The sequence below is a fragment of the Aulonocara stuartgranti genome (genome assembly GCF_965226115.1).
Source record: "Aulonocara stuartgranti genome assembly, chromosome: 6".
Taxonomy (NCBI): domain Eukaryota; kingdom Metazoa; phylum Chordata; class Actinopteri; order Cichliformes; family Cichlidae; genus Aulonocara; species Aulonocara stuartgranti.
Genome location: NC_138944.1, coordinates 36,037,735 through 36,061,535, shown reverse-complemented (window position 1 = coordinate 36,061,535; position 23,801 = coordinate 36,037,735). Strand labels below are relative to the sequence as shown.

The following is a 23,801-nucleotide window of genomic DNA, read 5'->3' as shown; positions in this document are numbered from 1 at the left end:
ATCACGCCCCATTTGCTAGTTAACTGCTTGCCTAGCTAAATTCTTAAGAAGGTGGATCCAATTGAAACAGTAGAAACCACACAGAGAACCTCTGTATAAGTACAAGTAGGGTCTTATTTTTTAAATTTTGGTAATTAGATGTATTTTGTAAAAACCTCAAACACTTAAGACAAAGACATGATCAGAGAAAGTCCTGTGCTCAAACTGCAGCTTGGGGTTTTGCCAGTTCTGGCCAAGACTGGTACACATCCAAGGTAATTAGTAAAGGCTTGAATTCAACTGCAAGACCTATAAGTAACCATTGAAAATTCTAAAATACGTGCACAAAATATCAGAAGTAATGGATGTATGGATAATTTTTCCTGTTTTATCTCATGGAAATAATAGTTGCTTCTTAGCTGTGTCTAACAAAAAGGTTAAGAATTGTTCACAGGAAGACCAATTAGTGAAATCAAGATCCAAGTCTACAAAGAGGTTTGGCCGGTTTTCATTTGCATAAATAATAACATCTATGTTATGTGTGCGTGTGTGGGATGTCTGATGTTTGTACAATACAGCCATTTCAGAATAAACCAGAAGCAGAGAAAGTGGATCATCCATTCTACCTGGGCTTCATTCATCACTGTCATCTGATCATGCATTGTGTATGCACACACACGTGTCTAATATGTGTGTCTGTGTTTCCATGCAGTAAAACAATGCGCTGGTAAGCATCAGTCTGCATGCAAAGAAGCTGCTCTTGCATTGTGTGCTGTGTTCCTGTCAGCAGGCTCAGGATCTGTGGTTAGAACAGGGGAGCTGCAGGGGCAGCAGGGTAGGTGAGGGTTATGTGTGTAAGTGTATGTGGGTGGGAGATGCGGGTGTTTGGAGGGGTTGGAAAATCAATCGCTGGGAGACCCACTTCCCATCCCTGTTTCTGCGGCAATGCCAAGATTCCATCAATGAGCATGGGCTGCGTTTCCCTGGCAACGCTTATGAATGAGAGCAGGTCGGTAACTGTGGAGACTAAGTGAAGAGAGGAATTGCCAGTTGCCATGGCAATGCCATGAACAGGGATAGACCGAGCAGAGTGAAGGTGGCGAGTGACCTCTGAGATCTTAATCAGTGCCATCAATCATCATCATCAAAGCGCTGTTCCTCGGCGGGACAGCAGCAAACAGAAGCCTCATGTTGCAGCAGGTCTTGGACCTTGATTTGATACTTTGATACTTAGGATAGTTCGCATGTTATTCTCTGAACAGTACCTGTGAATTGTAAAGAAATTTGGGGAAATGAATTCAATCTTTAACATGCAAGTTATAATTACATGATTAAAATAATGTTGAAACAACAGCACACCAGGCTTACAATACTTATACAGGACATTCCAGTTAACCTCTAAACCTGCTGCCATCAAAATAATGACTAAACGCTGGAAGGGATACTCGTGACGTTTAGTGTTTATCTTATTTACGTCCACCTTTTATGAAAGGCGCATGTAGCTACTGTTCATTTGAAAAGGCCTATTTTGAAACCTCAGTTTGAGCACCCTACAGGGTGTTTTTTAAGCTAAAGGTATATTTAGATAAAAGGGTGGAGTGGTAAGTTATCACGTGACCGTAGAGCTTGGTTAGGCGCATCTTTAGATTCTGTAGGTGCAATGCATAGATTCAGTGCTACGTAAATGATTACTAAAATACTTTTAAATGATTTTTAATTATTAAACTAAAGCACAGACTTGATAGAAATAACAATACACAGCCAACATTAACAACAAAAACATGAATGAGAGGTCTAATTCAGCGATTTGAGTTAAATAAGGTGAAGGCTAGGAGATAGTGATTAGGCTGATTACAGTTAAACCTGTCCAAAGATCTGACTAATGTTTGGACCTAGGCCATTGTTTAACACTTCATTCATTTGCATCTGTTACACAGATGTCTTGTGTTTTTTTGCGTCCTATCATTTCTATCATATATTGTACAAGACAATAGAGTTCAGGTGAACTTAGGCAAAGCTAACACACTGTTAGCATATGTAATTGTATATGTGTGTGCGTGTATGTGTATGCATGTGTGTGTGCGTGTGTGCATCTTTGCAGGTTGATAGCTAGGTGTTTCCCAGCAGTGAGATCCTCTGTCATCACTGTCCAAACACCTCCTCCCTCTGCAGCTGAAACACTCTGTCTTTCTCTCTGGAGTCTCTTCAGCTCTCTCTTTGGGGGTTCATTGACTCTCTGCTTGTCTCTACTGCTGAATCTCACACTTTTGACACACAGGACTATCACTCTTTTTCAATCCGCTCACTCTATCTCACACTTACTCTCTCTTAAGGGATACCTCGTCTCCCTCTTCCCAGTCTGTATTTCATTAGGGAGCGTCTAGTTTAAGATAAATCTCCCTTGTAATACCCTGTGTTTGTAGCCTATATTCCCAGTTTATTTGAATTAATTTGGATTTTAGGGCAATAGAGATATAGAGCTTGTTTCTTTAAGCCTAATTAAGGGCCATGACCTTTTTTTCTTTTTCTTTTTTTTAGTGGAGAGCTTTTTTTTTCTTTTTGTATGCTACTAAGTGTAATCCATGTCTGAGAAAACATACTAATTGTGTATGGTTATTAGCATTTAAACAAATTCAGAGACAGAAATATGTCAGTTAGCATTAGCAAACAATACCAAAATGCCAACGTGCCACAGGCTTCACTGAGGAGCTAGTTAAATCACTTTCTAATCCCAATCTTGACTAAAGAATAAATCTAACGTCAAAGACGCCAGCCTAGTTTAGGTATATACAATGGACCCTACTGTTGGTGGTCCATTCAGGTGCTATTCTTTTATTATTTTGAGTATTGGTTTTAACTTTTTCTTCAAAATAGTTTTGGTTTTAGTCCTATCTTTGCATTCACCTACTAAAGATTTTAATAACTGTCTTGACTATTAAAATATTCAGATTTTCAATCGTAAATTAATATTGTGGCATCAAAGCTTTGTTTAACTGGTGCCTTTTTTCATGAAAGATTTAAGCAAAAGTTGTGATACTAATTAAAAAGATCATAATGGTCATGTATAACATGATTACACAGCCTTCTGCTCCTCACGTTTGCCTCCTCTCCTTCAACTTAACTCTTAGGGATTTGTCACCCATAGCTGTTCCTCTGTGTCTTCTCGCAATCTTCCATGCACTTCGCTTTCCACTTCATCCATCTATCACCACCAGCAGCATACTCTCTGCTCCCTCTACTGGCCACATCAATACACTGTGGGCAGGTTCATCCTTTGACAGTGGCGACTGCATCCTCAGTGTTAGAATTGTCTTCAAAAGCGGTAGATGCCGTCTCACATGAATGAATTTTGGAGCTCTAGATTCACCTTAAATTGATTGTCACAGGAGAAAAAAAGTGGGACAAAAATAAACAGAGGGCGAAAGGCAAGGCAATAAATGACAGACACAGTGAGACGGAACAGCAGAAAAGTCAGATTAATGATATCAAAACAGACCCTTTGTTCTCTTACCTCATCCATTTGTTTATCCAGGCATAAACCCAACTGCCCAGAAAAATGTCCCCTAAGCTTTAATGCTCCAAGTGAGTAAGCAGTAATTTGTGCAGGCCAAAAAAGAAAACGATATGATCATAAAACCAACAGAAAGTCATCCACAATAGATTAAATCATGAACAACAAACCTATTCAGTGGATGTGGTGTATGTCAGGTTTACAGTGTTATATAATATCATGCTGTGGGAAAGTGTATGAGAAAAATGAATTAAGCAAGGCAGAAAAAAGGGCAAACGGAAGTTCAGTTTACACTGATTATAATGATCTGGTTTAAATTCATTTAGGTTACTATTAAACTACCTAACTATCTCAGTGTAGACTCCCTTAAACAAGCTGCTCTGAGCTGTTTGTTTTCACTAGAACCTCGTCGTGATGTTCTCATCGAGAACATTTGTTCATTTATTATTGACAAAATCTGTTTTGTCCATGAAACTTGATAATGTTTAAGTATGCTTTAAAAGTAGATGTTAACTTATTAAACTGCCACTAGCAGCAGCCATGCAGCGTGTGCACATTCCTAAAACAATTGTTCTGATCACCTGTAGTTAAACATCAGCTCAAGCCACCGGTAAACGTCATGCTGTTTCACTTGCTTCATGTTCTGAGTGCTCTCATGAACGCGGTGATTGAAGACTGAAGCCGTTTGCTTATTTTGCTGAGGTCAGGTATTTTCAAATCTGCAGCATTGCCTTTAGCTGTGGCAGTTAAAAAGCCATTGAGAGAATGAGGGGATTGGCTGCTGTCCCTGTGTCTGTTAATAAATGACCTCTTACTGGAATTAGCAACCAACCTGTGGAGAAGTGGAGGAGGGAGTGAGATTAAGAAGGTAGTGGCTGGAACAGGAAAAGCAATGGATGGATGGATGGCAGGGTGGCAGATGCCAACATTTAGCAAGTTTTAGATTTGATTTGTGCAGCCCTTTTGTCATTGTTTCAGTCCACTTCCTGTTTCTTAGAAAGGGTGGTACGACTGACTGCTAAATGCTACTCCTATTGTTAAATCTCATGCCTTTCTCACACATGGTTAAAAAAATACAATATTGCTTTTTTTCTAATTTAGGGCATACATTTATACGGCACATAAAGATGGGACAAAATAGCGTGTGAGCACCTCCATTTCCACATAGTGCTGATAGGTGGGGTTAGGTTTGCGTGTGATTTGCAAAAGTTGTGCTGTTCTAATGATAGGCACAATCTGTTCATTTCAACATGGCATGCATAGTCTTCCAAGAGTCGTGCAGTTAAGCACAATTAGGCAAACTGAGAGATGATATTCAGCTGCAAGTCATTTACTAACAGGACAGGCGCTGCTCGTTAATTGTAATCAGAAAACCATATAAATGTGTATGCTAAACGTAGGCAGTGTGGCAGACAGAGTCATAAAAATAGAAACGGGGTTCAGTAACTGACAGGTGCCCAAAGTAGGACTGTGAACTGTGCTACAGTATTTTGACATCACGCTCTGTTCTTGTATTAAGACAACTTACATCTCGTCCATCTTCAGAACAAACCGTAAATGTCTGACTGACAAAGGTTCATTTCTATACTCTCAGACTGGTTGTGTTAACAGTGCCACCACAACTTTACTATGGTGGATTTGTTTAGGAAAAAAATTAAGTAAATTAAATTAAAAAAAATATGCAGGTTTTTTTTTGTATCTGTGATCTATATCTCACGTTTTGAATTTGTGTAGGTCAACCACTACAAACAGCCATGTATGCACAGCTCATGAGATCACAGTGAAAACCGTATGAGCTGTCCATGGTCCTGAAATTATAACGGTTTCCTTTAAATGCAATCTTTAAAAATGTAAAGTTATTAACGTATATGCATGGATCAGACGTGCTGATGTTCATGTATGGCCTGATTATTTTCAGGATAAGGTCCGATTTCATCATCATGATCCCCCTGTTCTCTCTTTTCTTCTGTGATTTCATTCTGAATGTCTTTGCATAGGCTGTGAAATCATGGCCCATATATGAAATAACGCAAACATTAGTATATCAGTTTGTGACAAATACAAGAGGGTCAGAACCACCAAACCCACCAACCACAGTTTGTGTTAGCAAATCCGGTCCACGGTGTCATGTATTATGGTGCTATAGGAAAGCTTGCTTACAACTACAGGCAATGTAAAAGCTGATTTATGAGAAAGCAGCTAATAAATGAGTCCAGATATGAATTATGAGGTTTTTTCAGTGGTCAAAGGATAGTCATACAAATGCACAAAAATGCCAGCTAGTGAATGAGAATGATGCTGAGGCTGTGCGACAGCTGGGCTTCTCTTTCTTGTCATTGGTAGCTAATGTGTGGACAGTTACAGTAAGCAAATCATTTCAAAGTATCCTTGTTTGAACTAACTGAGCTTTAAAGAAGAAAGTGAAACTTTTAAGCATCAGATGTCTGCCAATGCAGTGCGCTCCTTCCCTCTATCTCACTCCTCTTCCTCAGTACATCCCCTGTCTACGCCCCCACACTTCCTCCCTCCCCCTCCTATAGGACCTACCCTGCCTTCCGCCTACGTTCAAGACAGGTTGGAAAATTCCATGCTCCTTCTCCAGCTGACTTTGTGCCAGAGCTCTCTCTCTCTCACACACACACACCTACACATTAAAGACACACAGAGCAGTCAGAACAGATACAGAATGTGTCAGCAGTTTCCAACAGCAAACATATTGTTACTGAAGTAACACATCACACACATAGATATTGGTTTAAGGTGAACATATAGTTGTCTTTATGTTTTCTGATTGTTATTTTTGCTTTCAACTGAGACGTTTTCTGTTATTTAGCCCTTAGCCTAGCATTGATGGGTAAAATAGTTGAAGTACCTTGTCAGTATAGCACAACAGAGCACAACAACACATCGTAACTGCATCTTTAAATTTCACTACAAACCTCTGTGAATATTCAGAATGCAAAATCGGTTTTGAGACCTGCACAAAGAGAGGATTCATTGAAGCTGCCTTGAGCAGAACTGGTTTAAGCTAGGTGTACCTAAAAAAGTGGTGAGAGTGTAAATGATAGTGTTGACTGCTTTCAGAGACGATCTCATGTATTTTGTTTCTTTCTCTGTAGTATTTTGTCGTCAGTGGGGTCTACGTTTGACCTGAGGACACTGCGAGCCGTCAGGGTGCTGCGACCCTTAAAACTGGTGTCTGGAATTCCAAGTAAGTGTTTTTGCTTCGATGCTAATTTCAGATCCTTCCATACCAACCATGTCACATTCAAGTCCAATGAATAAAATCTGAACAAATCTAAATTTTACTGCAAGTTGCAATGTTTTTTGATATTCTATATATTCTTTGTCATTACAACGTGGTTGCCAATCGAGGAGCTACTAGACAAGCTAACCTCACTGCTCTTAATTTACTGACTGACATTTAACAACATCGACCTTACATTTATCACTTAGTATCATACTGTCTACTTTATTTTTGATTTGTTCTAAAAAGCACCCAAGCTATTCCATGTCTATTATTTATTTGCGTGTCTTGCACTGAATCCTCCAGGCCTGCAGGTGGTGCTCAAGTCCATTATGAAGGCTATGATCCCCCTGCTGCAGATTGGTCTCCTCTTATTTGTGGCCATCCTCATGTTTGCAATCATCGGCCTGGAGTTTTACATGGGACAGTTCCACAAGACTTGCTATGATGATGTTACAAGTAAGTAGAAAGTGGTAAAAAACCAATGTGTGGTGAGCCTTTGTGACTTGTTCCAACAGAAAGGGTGGTGGCCCCATCCCATTTCAGGTGTACATAGGTTTTCTGTTCATTAGGAAAATAACAAATAAATAATAAAATGAATGATGGAGGCTTTGGTTTTTTGGGTCCTGGTATTTTTATGCTATCCTTGTGGCTTGTTTTAATACTTGAATAGGACAGGACCGGGTTCATAGACTCAAAATACATGATGTGTGTAACTCACTGAAAAAAGCGTGTTACTTTGTCAGAATTTGTTAGCCTCTTGAACAGATGAACACAGCCAGTCACTGCATTTTTTTTCTTTCTGACACCCAAAATGGGGGTTATTTAGTTATTTTATAGTGAAGCTGTATCTTTCTCTCTGTGATCAGATGAGACTGCAGATGACAGGCCGTGTGGTACTGCATCGCCATCCCGGCTGTGCTCCAATGGCACGCACTGTGGGGAAGGGTGGATTGGACCCAACTACGGGATCACCCAATTCGACAACATTCTGTTCGCCGTGCTCACCGTCTTCCAGTGCATCACCATGGAGGGATGGACAAACATGCTGTACCACGTATGTCTGACTAGCCACCCGAGACCCTTTTTCTTTTAACTGAACATCAGGCGATTGGGGAGAACCATCATGCTTTCACTGTGGAAAGCAGTTACCTGTACCCACTGGTTTGTGCATTGCACCAACACCAATATTTACTAATTCGTGATACCATAAATAAAATCCTCTAGGCATAATGAAAATTTGCTGAAACGTGACCATTGACTAAACCATGTTATTTGTCAGATAAATGCATTAAAACGGCTCCAATGTATTAACATAGAAGCCGGTAGAGACTGACTCACTTTTAAGCCTCTGGTCATTCAAGGAACTGCAGTTTGAGGTTTAAATTTGGTGAAAGCAGTAAAGTGATTTTTACTCTTTTTTTGTATTTAGGCACACTGGACTTGCCACATTGGTTGGAGGTTAGAGTTGAGCTGAATTTCAATTATCCAAACGAAGCATAAAGTATTTAAAGATCTGATTCAAAATGCCATTTATTTGCCCAAAAGACATATCCCGTATACTCTGTCATTATCTCTTTGACTTCCTTTATCCATCATCTGTCCTTTTCCTGCTTTTGGAGCTGCTCTCTTTTTCTTCTCCTCCGCTCACTATTCTGGTCCGTCTTGCTCTATATTTAACATCTTTTCTGATGGATGAAGGCTGACTTCCACTCTCACACGAGCAGTTGGGAGGAAACCAATGAAAATTTAATAGAGGATGGACTGAGCATTGTAGCAGCAGTACAAAATCCAGTGCATAGATGCAGCCCTCCAACAGTGGATTATAATCATAGCTTATTAGCTCATAGTTTATCAAAAAGAAATACAATATCCTCCAGCAGCCGGGTTCATGTTATTGTGAGTTGAGTGAAAGAAGTAAGTCACACAGTGTCTGAGGATTACAGGGAGACCCAAAAACCTTTGGACATACTTTCTAAATGTTTCTTAGTTTTGCCTCCGTACACCACCCACAGTGGATTTTAAATTAAACAATCAGCATGTGAGTAAAGTGTTGGCTTTCATTTTAGAAAAAAGAATGAAAATAAAATGTACTCTTTAGGTATAAAGACATTTTCTATACAGTCCTCTGTTTTCAGAGGTTCAAAGGTAATGGGACAAGCAAACATTTTTAAAATATTAGTATAGTTTATAATACTCAGAGGACAATCGTTTCCACTTTACTTTCAATTGCTGCTTGTTTGTGGCTCTCGCTGCCTTCAGTTTTGATTTTAGTAACTGAAAAGCATACATTGTTGCAGTGATGCCCAAACTGCGGTGTTGAGCATTGAAGGTAGTTCAGGTACAATTTTTCTGTATGAATTTATTCATTTATATGAAAAGTGAATTATAGCTGGTAATAGGAGGGGGTTAGTTTGAGATATTACTTTGACCTGCATTTACTGTTCTTGCATCAAAGTTTTGGTAATAACACTTTGCATAAGACTGGGTTGCATTAGCAATTTATAGACAACAACCTGTGTTGTTTAGGTTTCTTGAATAAAAATTTTAAGGAAGTGCATCACTTCATCTTGTAGTTTGATTAGAGTGAAGATTTAAGATTGGGATGTTTTAAATGGGCCACAGCACTCTTGACTTTTGGAATGACTGCTGTGTTAGGTTCTATCTATGAGATACATCTAATCTATTAGATCAGATTGGGGTCAGATCAGTGATTTAACTACTGAAGAATACCCCTTTCTTTGCCTTGAGAAGCTTTAGGGTTGGTTTAGAAGTGGTCATTATCCATCTCTGTGTTTTGCAGCATCTGACTGAGTTTAAGCAAAGAGTTTAGCCTCAAATATTTCAAAATTCAATGTGCTACTTGTATGAACAGTCACACTGGCATTGGCATTACATAAATGCCCACGCCACCATGTTTGACAGATGATGTGGTGCACTTTCTCTCATCATTCTGGTACATGTTAACCTTGATCTCATCTCTCCGAAGCATTCCACAAAAATGAACAAAGGAATCAAATCTGACAGTTGTGTGCTAGAGTGACTAAAGTGTTGAAAGGCTTATTAGAACAAACGTAGTTGACATTCTCTGCAGAAGAAAAGCAAAGGAAAGTTAAACCAACAGTGCATGACCGATGTGTGGCCGTGTGTTTCTTGCAGAGTAACGATGTAAGTGGCAGTTACTTTAATTGGATGTACTACGTCCCCCTCATCATCATCGGCTCCTTCTTCATGCTCAACCTGGTGCTGGGTGTACTCTCAGGGTAAAAGCCTGCCATTTGTCTTACAAAAACAATTGAGCTTTGTTTTTTTTCCCACAATAATTTATGTTTTGCACTTTCGTTCCATGAATAGTAAAAAAAATAAATGACAAATGTTCCCACAGTGAATTTGCCAAAGAGAGGGAGCGAGTGGAGAACAGGAGCGAGTTCCTCAAGCTGAGGAGACAGCAGCAGATTGAGAGGGAGCTCAACGGATACCTTGAGTGGATCTGTAAAGCAGGTCAGTGCGCACTCGCATTCACACCAGTGCTGACACATGCTGCTCAAGCTCCTACTAGAGAATTAAAAAAAACACACACACACACAACCAAATCCTGATATAATGCTCCAAAATCTCATTTCATTGAATTCTACAGAGGAGGTGATTCTGGCTGAGGAAGATACTACAGGGAACTTTGATGGTAACTAAACTTCATTTGCTGTGTTAATGTTTTTGTATGACAGTGAGAAAGGCACTGCCCATAGAGTATAAATAAAGGTACAGCAAATAAAAGTCTAGTACAATTTTTTTTTTTATCTTAAATGCTTTAGCGGTTTTTAGAGCTGCTCATTTAAATGTGCAAATAAATGTGGGATTTAGCGCGGTACAGCAGCAAGTGACAGATTCTGTGGGAAGGGTGAGAGAGTGACATCTGAGAGACAGACTGAAGACGAGACAATTCGTTTCTCTCTCTCTAGGTTCGAGGCGTAGGCCAACCATCAAAACCAAAAACAACAAGACAGAGCTGCTGAACCCTGAGGAAGGAGAGGACAACATTGGAGATGCAGTAGGTAAGACAAACACAGGGATGACACGCAAAGGACGAATAAGGACCAAGAACAGAGTCGTGTTTTGAATTCTACACTATCGTCATCATTGTAAAGATAGAGGAAACTGAACTGGAGATATAAATCTGTTAAATCTTAAATATAGACTTTTATGTCTCCCTTATATCCCCTTCGTCCCCGTTTTCTCCTTCTTCTTCTTAGGTTTTGCACGCTCCAGCATAAAGAGCGGTAAGGAGGGCTCCAATTACAGCAAGAAAGAGCGACGGCTGCGATTCTTCATCCGTAAGATAGTGAAGACGCAGGCTTTCTACTGGATAGTGCTCTTTCTGGTGGGCCTCAACACCATCTGTGTGGCCGTGGTGCACTACGACCAGCCTGAGATGCTCACTGACTTTCTCTGTGAGTAAAAGCCAGAGACTGTACAGAAAAGATGGATGCACTGTGATGACAAACACTTGTTTGTGGACCCCAATTTTTAAGTTTTGATACTAGATGCCCTCTGTACAAAGGTACATTCATGGATTCTATAGACACATCACACACACACAGGTCGCTGCTAATTACTGCTAGCATTTTAATAAATTAACACAGGAATTTCCCCCACTAGTTCAGTTTGCCTTTATATTTTGCTAGAGCCAGATTTTCTGATTATTTTTAAAGTGCTCTTGAGAAATAATTCAATGTTTTTCTTTGGACATTGGCTGCTTTTTCTCTTTGTTTTCAGTCTAGTGTTTTTTAAGTGACCATTTTCATGTTTTTCTGTTTGTTGAGCACCTAAGTCAAATAAACATAAGGTATGTGTTTCAAATAACACATGCCTTAGCAAAGAGCTAATTTTAAATTGTATCTGAAAGCACGTTTTTACTAGCAGCCTGTCACAAAAATACATAATTTGTTCCCATTTCTTTAATATATGAAAAAATGTCAAAGATAACAAAGTTTAACTGGCATAAAGTAGTATTTTTGTACATAAAATAGTATTTTTGTACCAACAAGGTGATTCCCAATGAGCTATTATTTTACAACTTGGGGTATCTCGGCATGGTGTGCAGTGTCCTTGAAAAATTTGAGGAAATCGGGTGAAAGTAGAAGTGCTTGAAGTAAAAAAAAAACCTCATCTATGGTAAATGAATAGTATCTGAAAGTTGTGGCAAAAGTCCAGCAAAGACTTGACACAGGACCTAAGAAATGCCCTTAAGTTGATCCATCCATTGTTTGAGGAAGCGTAATCAGAAATGGTCTCAGTGGAAGGCTGTCCATCAAGACGCCATTCTTAAGGAAGAGAAACGGGAAGAGAAGGCTCAGGTATCATCATCGTTGTCGTCTTTATTTATAAAGCACTTTAAAACAACCACAGCTGCCGCAAAACGCTGTACATTGGAACTGAATAATAATAATTAGGTAAACCTAATTACACAAGAACTGGATTGAATATCAGGGCCAACAGTTCTCACAGAGTGATGAATCAAACTCTTTAGCTGAAATCACGATCAGTATGTTCAGAGGAGGTCGGGTGTTGACTTTCAAGCTCGTCTGTTTTTGGTTTATATACCCAGGTTTATGTTTGCATATGCTTCAATAAATTACTGCACATATTTCCCATTTCCCTAGTAAAATACAAACAAAAGGTGGCTCAAAACATTTACTCAATATAGAATGTACTCTTGCCTTTATGCTGTGAGTCATGTAACTTAAAAAGAAAATACTACCCCAGCTCTTTATCACGTGTTATTGTGTGAGCAGCATGTTAAATGCTAATGATTAAGAATTATTACGATTAAAAACAGGAGAAATTAAAACTAGTGATTACTTCAGTATTTATACACTACTTTATATACTAATGCTGCATGTTTTATTTGGGTCACAGGAATGTCTGTTTGGCACTGATGTGCATTAACAGTACACCATGTGCAGGGACCGTTGGTGGACTACATGCAAATAAGAGTACAGGATGCAAAATGCAACACTAAGGCAAACATCTGACACTACGTGTGATGTGCTTCACTGTTTCCAGTTTAATCTCCACCGCTGCCCACTCTCACCTCGTCCCAACCTGAGTCATCTTTTTTACACTTCAGATCTGCCGTTTCCTCCTACACATGCAAACAAGCCTTTACAAATTTAACTACACCAAACAGCAGAAACAGAGTGTGTTCTCTATTTCTCAAGTGTTATCCCCATTCTGTAGTTACACGTATCCTTGATCTGCACTATCATGCTCGGAAGAGTTTTGTTTGCTGAGTTCCACTTGACACACGTTGTGTAACTCTTTAGTTTTAGTTGCTGGCTTGCTGCTGCTGATGTGACCACACACATAAATACTTACTTATACATGTGTACACACAGGCCGTGATGGAGTCAGCTTGTTGTCCCTGGCTGGTGTTCAGCTGCATTAGCATACAAAGTTGTCGTTGCTGATGAAGTCCCTTCATCACCACAATCTCATACAACACTTGCTAGTGGCTCGCACCTCTATTATCATTCACTCAACTGAGTCTTTCTCTCACTCTGTCATGCTCCCATCTGGTTTTCACTACTACCTTCTTTTTACCTGATTTTGATTTTTGTCTTTTTATCTCATTTGGTTTTTCTCTCCGTGGCCTCACTTTCTTTCGTTTTCACCTTCCTTTCTCCACATCCTTATGTCGCCCTCTTGTTCTAACTCACATTCCTCGCCTTCTGTTTCTAACAAAATCCCTTCTCTTTGCTTCATTCGTGCCCCAAATCATTCTTTTCTCCTTTGTTCTCTCTCCAGTCTATGCAGAGTTTGTCTTCCTCGGTTTGTTCATGTCTGAGATGCTGATCAAGATGTACGGTCTGGGCATCCAGCCCTACTTCCATTCCTCATTCAACTGCTTCGACTGTGTGGTGAGTGCACAAACTCACACACTGAAACTAAGTGCAAAAAAAAAAAAAGTACTGATTATAAAATCCAACACTGCATTTAATCTCTCACTGAATTTATTAGTGTGGTGGTCTGCTTCTGTAGTAAGTTTTGTTTTTATTGGGGGTTTTTCTTATCAGTTTATTAATTCCTCAGCAAATGTGATCAGAAGCAAAGACTCTAACTCCAACACAGAGACATTTCCATTTAAATTCCAGTTTTTTGTTTCAAATTAAGCCATCTCAGGATTAAATGTTTAGTGATAGGTATTAGTAAACATGGGTGTTTTCTCTGTTTTGTGATCATTCAAAAACTAAAAGTGCAAAATGTGCCTGGTCAAATTTCTTTTAAAGTTATAACCTATGACTCCTTTTTAGCTTCAGTCTAATACTAGACTAATCTTCTTCTTATGACTTCTTCTTTATATAAGTAATGTTTACTGACAAAGCCGGTGGTCCCCTGGAAAGGACCCGACAATTCAAAGTAAAATAATAATAAAGAAAAATATGCATTTACCTCGGCTTCTTGGATAACTAAGCAGCATCCTAATAATGTCTATGGTATAAACAAGGGTTCTTGTGCCTTGGCAGAGGAAAAATTCTGTTTTCGGGGCTTCAGAGATTTTTTTTTGATAAATAAATACAAGCTTAAACTTCTAATAGCTGCTGATTGAACTCAGCATTCTGACTGTATTGAATTGTGTGTGCGTGCAGGTAATAGTCGGCAGTATCTTCGAGGTTGTGTGGGCCACCATAAAACCAGGCACGTCCTTCGGGATCAGCGTGTTACGAGCTCTGCGATTGCTCCGCATCTTTAAAGTCACAAAGTAAGTGTCTCTCGCTCTTCCTCTGACTTCTCTTAGACTTGCATGCTCTTCCATCAGTACACAAATGAGACGATGATGATAATGAAGCACATGATAAGAGGCTGAGCTTATGGTACATGTAATGAAAGAGAGTTGGATGTTTTTACTAGTGCACGTCATTCTATTTGGGACACCTGTTGGTTACTGGAGAAGCTCAGAGGTGGTAAAAACAGGAGGGTATACATGAAAAGGAGCAAAACAGCTCAGACACAATTTCATGTTAAAATTTCAAATTAACAAAATAAAGGCTGAATTTGGCTTAAAAACATGTACCTGTTCAGAGTTTACGTAAATGGTTTCAATCCTCTTCTTTATCGCTGCCCTCTTTCCTTCCTCCTCTCTCTTTTCTTCTATTGCTTACTTTTTTTGTTGTCTCATTTATCCTCATCATGTGTCCTTCTCCTTGCACACGTCCTCCTTTTCCTCAGGTACTGGGCACCACTTCGAAACCTGGTGGTTTCTCTGCTGAACTCCATGAAGTCCATCGTCAGCTTGCTGTTCCTCCTCTTCCTCTTCATCGTGGTATTTGCCTTGTTGGGGATGCAGCTGTTTGGAGGACAGTCAGTATCACCACTAACTTAAGAAGAAGCTCAACTGCCAGTATTAAATTTGAGCATCTATTTTCTTACTGTACATTTTCCTTTCTTCTCCTTAGATTTAACTTTGACGACGGAACGCCTCCTACTAACTTTGACACTTTTGCTGCAGCAATCATGACAGTGTTTCAGGTGGGGAAGAAAGCTTTGTGCCTGGTTTCTTAGAGAACGAAGCAAATATTAAAATGAGAGTAACTCGGTTTTCCAGACTCATTTCTACACTTCACATGACTGAATATTAACAAAGCCTATTGTTGTGCTGTCATCAGTCTTGTTCAGTTCTGACTGCAGGTCCAATGTTTCTGTGTTGTCTTGCAGTGATTTAGAAAGCTGTCTTTTGTTAGGAGCAGTTTTTGCTTTATTTTCTTTGAGTGACTTTGTCAGAGCTGTGTCACTCAAATGTACCAGCGGTATGTGTGTATCAGAGTGTGTAGAGGTATCTAAAGGGCTGAGGGCATTTAAAGTAACACAACTTCATGTCTAATTAGGGATATCTGATATTTGGATTGGACAGTGGTCCGATCCTTACTCGTAAAGCTTGATTGGACAATGTATGTATGGCTGATAAATTCAGTTTACTTGTTGTTTACTACAAAGCACATCAACAGCAGATTAAGCATGACGGTTATCGTAGCATGGAGGAATTTCACAGCAAAGCCGCTGCAGCTTGGAGACGTTGCAGTCCAGCAACTCCCAAAACCTTTTAACTAGAAATGGTGTTCAAGTGAGTTGACGCAAAAAAACCACCAGAATACGTAAAATCTCTGTGAATATTTTGCGTGTCGTGTATTTCGTTGAACTCCAGTGCTCTAAAGGCAGCCGTGCACACCAACTGTGTAATTTTGCTGAAAGAATTTGCGACATTTCTTTTTTCTAACCAAGCTCCAGTTTTCCAGTTTGTCAGATCTGAATAAACAGATCTGACCAATCAGATTATTGCATTTCGCAATACGTGCACTTGTAGCTCAAAACGCGCAGTACTAATATAGTAAAATAATACAGTTTTTAGCTCAGACACACAACTAGATGCTGCTCTGGGTCAATCAGATCTCCGAAATTATTTCTCTGGAAATATCGAGCGAAATATGTGCAAACCATGAAGTTCTCCCAGCTGCTGTGTTCTCTTTATTATGTGATTTTTGAGGATGAATATTCCACAAAAATGCAACACTTTCAGTGCGCATATACATTACACCACAAGCTCGGATCCAAATGTTATTGGTTAGGTTATTATTACTGCTTGATTACTTATTGTTAACAGATAAGTGGTCAAGCAGTGAAGCGACTAAAGGCTTTCACAGCAAACTCACTCCTTTTATATCAGACCAATGAAACTAAAACTCTCTCGACAGATCCTGACAGGAGAAGACTGGAATGAGGTGATGTACTATGGCATTGAGTCCCAGGGTGGAGTGAAAGACAAGGGGATGATCTTCTCCATCTTCTTTATTGTCCTGACACTCTTTGGCAACTGTATCCTGCCTTCACGCTTACCTGTGCATGTACTCAAATGTGCTGTATCTATATGTTCTAAGAAAAGTTATACAGATGCATATATTTTGTCATATACATAAAATTCAACTTGTTTTGCTTCTTCTGTCATTTGCTTATCTACAACATGTCGTATCTTTTTTGTCTCCACTTGCTTTTCATGAAAAACACTCAGCTTCCTGTCAGCATTTCTCCCTAACCTCTGCCACCACAGACACTCTGCTTAACGTCTTCTTGGCCATCGCTGTTGACAATCTGGCCAATGCCCAGGAGCTTACAAAGGTACAGGTCTACGTGTTATGCTATGTGTTACCAAGCTGTTGTCGTTAGCTAAAGCACTTGCAAGCATAATGATCTTCCTGACAGCTTTCACTGTGAGAATGCTTTGGGCCAGTTTATAGAAATATACACGGCTGATAAAAATTAAACAAACACTTTTTAATCAGAGTATAACATCAAGTTATACTCTGTTAAACTGATTTGGTCAGTTAAGTAGCAGAGGGAATTTTTCACCAGTTTCAGCTGCTTTGGTGTTAATAAAAACAACAGGTGCACTAGAGGGGTAGCAGTGAGACAACCCCCAAAACAGGAACGGTTTCACAGACACTGAGATTTTTTCCTCCTCATCTTTTGACGTTTTTTTTTTCTTTTTCACTAGTTTTGCATTTGGCTACAGTCAGTGTTACTACTGGTAGCATGAGGCGATACCTGGATCCTGCAGAGGTTGCACAGATAGTCTTCCAGGATGGCACATCAATTTGTGCCACTGCCAGAACATTTCTCGGCATAGTCTCAAAAGCATGAAGGAGATTCCAGGAGAGCTGGACAGGGCTGTAGAAGGTCCTTAACACATGAGCAGGACCGGTATCTGCTCATTTGTGCAAGGAGGGCCAGCATGACCTCTAGCAGGTTACTGGTGTGAATGTCTCTGACCAAACAATCAAAAACAGGGTCTGGCATCCTCTAGTGGACTCTGTGCTCACCCAAAATTTAGACCAGATTACTGTTCTTCTTTAACAGGATGAAGAAGAACAGGAAGAGGCAGCCAATCAGAAGACAGCACTACAGAAGGCAAAGGAGGTGGCAGAGGTCAGCCCTCTGTCAGCTGCCAACCTGTCTATTGCTGCGTGAGTTGACACATTTACACAGATAACCCTCAAAGATGTGAGTACATTCAAAACACTGCACATAAAATCCATCATGTGGCTGCAGTGACAAAGAGGCACAATCCCACGTGCAATGTTTGTTTTTTTTCTTCCAGGACTGTCTTTCGTAACATTTATGATTGGCAGGCATTCATTTGCACACAACACACACACACACAGTCACCATCACACTCTCACTGTTCTCTAAAACACGATAAAGCGATTGTTCTGAGAGTGAAAGGAACAGATTCAGGGCTTTGTGAAGGGAAGAAGAGCGAGAGGCGGACAGCCTGTAGAATCTTCTCCTGGCAGCAGAAACACTGACAATGGTATACATGAGAATGTTGCTCAAATAAACTCACTGCTCCTTTGGAAGCCACTAGAATTTTTAGTCGCTGTGGCTAACTGAGCCTGTGCTGAGAAGATTTGGTGCTGGTAAATTTGTGTTGGAGAGATGGTCCTCAGTCACAGGTGAAGATAATTTTTTCATAAAACTGCTCACAACATGGTCTGATTAATTTCTGAAAAAACTCCAATCTAATTTTATTTGTTGTTTTCAGTAATAATAAGGCAAGTAAGATGCATTTCTTTTATTCAAACCAGTATCAGCCAAACTGCAAAGCTCTTACCTAAACAGTCTACATGGATAAATAAGAACATACCTAAAGTCATACATATAATTGGATTTTCCCTTTAAGGATGAACCGTTTTTACATTACTGCTACTGATGTGTGGCTAAATTTCAGTGGGTTTGTCCTCAAGTGTCTAATCCTTCTTTTCCTTTTTCTTTCTCACTTACTCATTACCATCTCTTTCCCCATAACACCTCTGACAACAATACAATGACACCAATTTCCTTGCTTATTCATTCTTCAACATCTTCACTTTATCTCCACCTCGTCCTCCTGCCTTACCTGAAATCACTCACGTCTGCCTTTCTTTTATTTTACTACACCCTCTTGTGTTTCCCCTCCATCTTCGCTGTAACTAAAACTCCTTTTCTCCTGCCTAACATCCCCTAATTTCCCCCAACAGTAAGGAGCAGCAAAAGAACCACACCAAGGGAAATAAGTCGGTGTGGGAGCAGAGAACAAGTGAGATTCGCCGACAGAACCTAATGACGAGCCGCGAGGCGCTCTACAATGAGCTGGAGCAGGAAGACTGGAAGGCGGGAGTGGAGGGAGAAGAGGTGAGGTGTTTCCCCCCCTAAGAAAAAAACACATATACACATATGTATACAGTCTACTCCTGATATATATGGTAAATATTTGTTGTAATGTGTGTAAAGCAATCTGTAAACACCTTAAAGGGATATTAACACCACTTCTTTTTGAATGGATGACTCTTGGAGGACACTTGTGACACATGTATTAATATGTAACATGACATTGAAAATCATCTATTGTAAGGTCAAAAACATTGTATCAGAACGTTTGTGTCCATTGTTCTCCAAGAGTTGGAGATCCTGCTCAATTGCAAGTAATTTTAAAGCTAATCTATAATTCTGAGATTGAGTTTATCTTAACCCTCTTAGGTCCAAGTCATCATTGGTTATAACCCCAACAGCTGCTCCAAACCTTATGCATGTGTGCCTTTTTTGTCCCCTGATTACCAAGATTTTGGAAAACAGCTTAAAAAGAATTACATATTCTGATTGCATAGAGTTAGAGTTATGGTTTCCACTGATGATGACTTAGACCATAGATGGGTATTGAATGTAAAGTCTATTTAAGATCGGTAAACTTTATCTCACAGTAATATCCAATGTCCAGTCAATGTGACAGTCATTGCTTGGTGTCTTGATGCATGCTCAATCATCCAGGTAAGGAAATCCCAAAAAGTTGATTCTGTTCATCTGGACGTTGCATTTTCGTCCAGCTGAAAATGTCAAGATGAACAGGATCAACTTTTTGGGAGTCATGGCTCAGTGTTTGTCTTCTTTTCCATAATTAGATTTCATATATAAAACTAATAACTGCTGTGTATTCTGGGTCATAACGTAATCTACATGTTTTGATGCCAGAGTGTAATATCCCTTTAAGCCTGTGAAGGAGTGTTATTTTTGCAATGCTATATGGGACGGCTTGAAGCTGCGTGCTTGGGAGCAATGCAATATTAAAGTGGGGCATGCAGAGAAAGCAGTGGACTCAAAACTGGAATGGGGCAAAGTGCAAATCAGGAGTTGGCTGGATATGACTCAGCAAACTGTATGTTCACAGCTGGTTCTGTTTTAGCATTTTGTGGCTTTACAAATTAAAAAAAAAGTTTAAAAACTTGTTCACATGGAGCCAAAAATGGTGGTCTGTTTGCTGAACTGTGTATCTGTGACCCAGGGGAGGGAATGGGACCGGCACGAGTGCTGTAAATCCTACTTGTTTATTTCTGGGTTAACATATGTATATATAAAATATGATACCAAAGAAGGTTAAAATACTCCGGACTATATCTGATTTGCCAGCTTAGAAGCAATTGCTACTGCAACCCAAAATACATGAAAAGCTGATGTATTTTGCTTGGCTTGATGAGCATTTGCTTCTTTAAAACAGCAATTTAAAAGGTTTCAAGCATGCATGGATGGCAGTGTCATTGCTGTGGTTTTATTCTAGAGCAGCTGTTTTCTTTCCGTTTGCAGTATTGTTTTTTTTACTCATTATTACATGATTTACTGTCTTTTATTAATATACCATGGAAAACAACCACTAATGTTTAAATTTGCTACTTGCTACGTGAAAAAAAATTCCAAATGACAATTTAGATTTAAAAAATATACATCTTAACATAAATGATCACCTAGACAAGAGATTCATGTTTGCAAATGATAAAGAAAGATTTTAAGTCAGTCTCTAGGATTCAATTAAATTCAAGTAAATGTATTTGATTGAAATGTATTATAAGTGGTGTACTGAGACCTGCTTAGAAAAACATGATCATACATGGCTAGCTACTCCAGGGCTAACATTTGGCTGATGTTTGCATATAACCTCGTAATGTCATCTGCTACCCTGTCACCCTAACTCAGGCGTCTTACCCACGGAAAGGACGTGGTGACATGAAAACCCACTTGGACAGGCCGTTGGTGGTGAACCCACAGGACAACCGCAATAATAACACCAACAAGACCCAACCTGGAGAACTGCCACTTGACCAGGAGTACCGGCGCCAGGACATAGATCACTGCCGCCGTGCCGCCCACTGCTATCACTACGACCGCGATCACCATCAGAAACCCTTTGGGCCAGACAGCAGAGAGACAAGCCAGCTATCAGAGACCCGTATGGAGCACGGCTTCAGCTGCACATCTCTGGGTAATGTGGAGGCGAGCATAGAGGGCCGTCCAGGGGAGGAGAGGCACAGCCACCGGAGCCACCGGAGCCATCGAGGCCATCGGCACCGGAACAGGGAAGGCTGTGAAGCTCGCAGTGTTTCCCCCCACCAGAGTGAGGCAGGAGAAGGACATAATGAGAACAGGAGGGCCAGGCAGCACCGCAGGGCAGCAAGAGAAGGAGAGGAAGGCAGGCGACACCGATCCAGGGGGAAAGAAGGAGAGGGGGGGAAAATCGTGGAAGGAGAAGGGCGGAGAGCAAGACGACATCGACATGGCAACCATGATAAGAGCAAAGGGCATTGCAGAAGGTAAGGAAAGTCTCGAATTAATCCTGTCAGTCAGTATAGGTTGTTGTACTGGTGAATACAGTGGTTAGAAATGACCTAACAACCAAAATTATTGCAAACGTTTTCAATGAACTTGCTATCACTGTGCCTTTGAAGTAGTCACTTCCATCCTACATACAGTCTTAGATGGCTAATGGGTACAACCTACAGCCATTAAAGATACTATTTAAAACGCTGTCTGTAAATGGCCTGTATTTGTATAGCGCTTTACTAGTCCCTAAGGACCCCAAAGCGCTTTACACAACCAGTCATCCACCCATTCACACACTGGTGATGGCAAGCTACATTGTAGCCACAGCCACCCTGGCGCACACTGACAGAGGCGAGGCTGCCGGACACTGGCGCCACCAGTAGGCAGTGGGTGAAGTGTCTTGCCCAAGGACACAACGACCGAGCCTGTCGAAGCCGGGGCTCGAACCGGCAACCTTACGATTACAAGACAAACTGCCAACTCTTGAGCCACGATCATAAATGTCTCCTCAGTCCAGCTGTCATAACTTTATGATAGTTAAGAGTTAAAAGACCTGAGATAGAATGATTAAAGACTAGTGAGGACACCATTGATTGAAGTTCATTTGTGTTATTCACAACATTTCAAATCCATTTAAAATCTGATTGTCGAATCTAAACAATAAAAAGTATTAAGCAGCACAATTAGCCACCAAAACTTTGGTAAAGTAACATGAGTACTGTACAATTTTGTAGGTTCTAGTTAAAATCACACAATTATCACACAGCGTATACAGGGAGTGCAGAATTATTAGGCAAGTTGTATTTTTGAGGAATAATTTTATTATTGAACAACAACCATGTTCTCAATGAACCCAAAAAACTCATTAATATCAAAGCTGAATGTTTTTGGAAGTAATTTTTAGTTTGTTTTTAGTTTTAGCTATTTTAGGGGGATATCTGTGTGTGCAGGTGACTATTACTGTGCATAATTATTAGGCAACTTAACAAAAAACAAATATATACCCATTTCAATTATTTATTTTTACCAGTGAAACCAATATAACATCTCCACATTCACAAATATACATTTCTGACATTCAAAAACAAAACAAAAACAAATCAGCCACCAATATAGCCACCTTTCTTTGCAAGGACACTCAAAAGCCTGCCATCCATGGGTTCTGTCAGTGTTTTGATCTGTTCACCATCAACATTGCGTGCAGCAGCAACCACAGCCTCCCAGACACTGTTCAGAGAGGTGTACTGTTTTCCCTCCTTGTAAATCTCACATTTGATGATGGACCACAGGTTCTCAATGGGGTTCAGATCAGGTGAACAAGGAGGTCATGTCATTAGTTTTTCTTCTTTTATACCCTTTCTTGCCAGCCACGCTGTGGAGTACTTGGACGCGTGTGATGGAGCATTGTCCTGCATGAAAATCATGTTTTTCTTGAAGGATGCAGACTTCTTCCTGTACCACTGCTTGAAGAAGGTGTCTTCCAGAAACTGGCAGTAGGACTGGGAGTTGAGCTTGACTCCATCCTCAACCCGAAAAGGCCCCACAAGCTCATCTTTGATGATACCAGCCCAAACCAGTACTCCACCTCCACCTTGCTGGCGTCTGAGTCGGACTGGAGCTCTCTGCCCTTTACCAATCCAGCCACGGGCCCATCCATCTGGCCCATCAAGACTCACTCTCATTTCATCAGTCCATAAAACCTTAGAAAAACCAGTCTTGAGATATTTCTTGGCCCAGTCTTGACGTTTCAGCTTGTGTGTCTTGTTCAGTGGTGGTCGTCTTTCAGCCTTTCTTACCTTGGCCATGTCTCTGAGTATTGCACACCTTGTGCTTTTGGGCACTCCAGTGATGTTGCAGCTCTGAAATATGGCCAAACTGGTGGCAAGTGGCATCTTGGCAGCTGCACGCTTGACTTTTCTCAGTTCATGGGCAGTTATTTTGCTCCTTGGGTTTTTCCACATGCTTCTTGCGACCCTGTTGATGTTTGAATGAAACGCTTGATTGTTCGATGATCACGCTTCAGAAGCTTTGCAATTTTGAGACTGCTGCATCCCTCTGCAAGATATCTCACTATTTTTGACTTCTCTGAACCTGTCAAGTCCTTCTTTTGACCCATTTTGCCAAAGGAAAGGATGTTGCCTAATAATTATGCACACCTGATATAGGGTGTTGATGTCATTAGACCACACCCCTTCTCATTACAGAGATGCACATCACCTAATATGCTTAATTGGTAGTAGGCTTTCGAGCCTATACAGCTTGGAGTAAGACAACATGCATGAAGAGGATGATGTGGACAAAATACTCATTTGCCTAATAATTCTGCACTCCCTGTATACAGTGGTCCCTCGTTTATCACAGTAGTTACGTTCTAAAAATAACCTGCAATAA

General features: G+C 40.3%; 1 protein-coding gene across 1 annotated transcript in view; it reads left to right on the top strand.

Moving 5' to 3' along the window:
* The window catches only part of cacna1ab (calcium channel, voltage-dependent, P/Q type, alpha 1A subunit, b), a 147,694-nt gene that overhangs the window by 56,252 nt on the left and 67,641 nt on the right, over positions 1–23,801 (top strand). Inside the window, exons 4-20 of the mRNA XM_082535931.1 lie at positions 6,610–6,701; positions 7,044–7,196; positions 7,607–7,794; positions 9,897–10,000; positions 10,123–10,238; positions 10,375–10,419; positions 10,697–10,789; positions 10,988–11,185; positions 13,542–13,654; positions 14,384–14,496; positions 14,964–15,095; positions 15,191–15,263; positions 16,484–16,604; positions 16,837–16,904; positions 17,643–17,749; positions 18,803–18,956; positions 20,787–21,400. Of these exons, the coding sequence (XP_082392057.1) occupies positions 6,610–6,701; positions 7,044–7,196; positions 7,607–7,794; positions 9,897–10,000; positions 10,123–10,238; positions 10,375–10,419; positions 10,697–10,789; positions 10,988–11,185; positions 13,542–13,654; positions 14,384–14,496; positions 14,964–15,095; positions 15,191–15,263; positions 16,484–16,604; positions 16,837–16,904; positions 17,643–17,749; positions 18,803–18,956; positions 20,787–21,400 (2,484 nt within the window). The remainder of the gene's footprint in view (positions 1–6,609; positions 6,702–7,043; positions 7,197–7,606; positions 7,795–9,896; positions 10,001–10,122; positions 10,239–10,374; positions 10,420–10,696; positions 10,790–10,987; positions 11,186–13,541; positions 13,655–14,383; positions 14,497–14,963; positions 15,096–15,190; positions 15,264–16,483; positions 16,605–16,836; positions 16,905–17,642; positions 17,750–18,802; positions 18,957–20,786; positions 21,401–23,801) is intronic.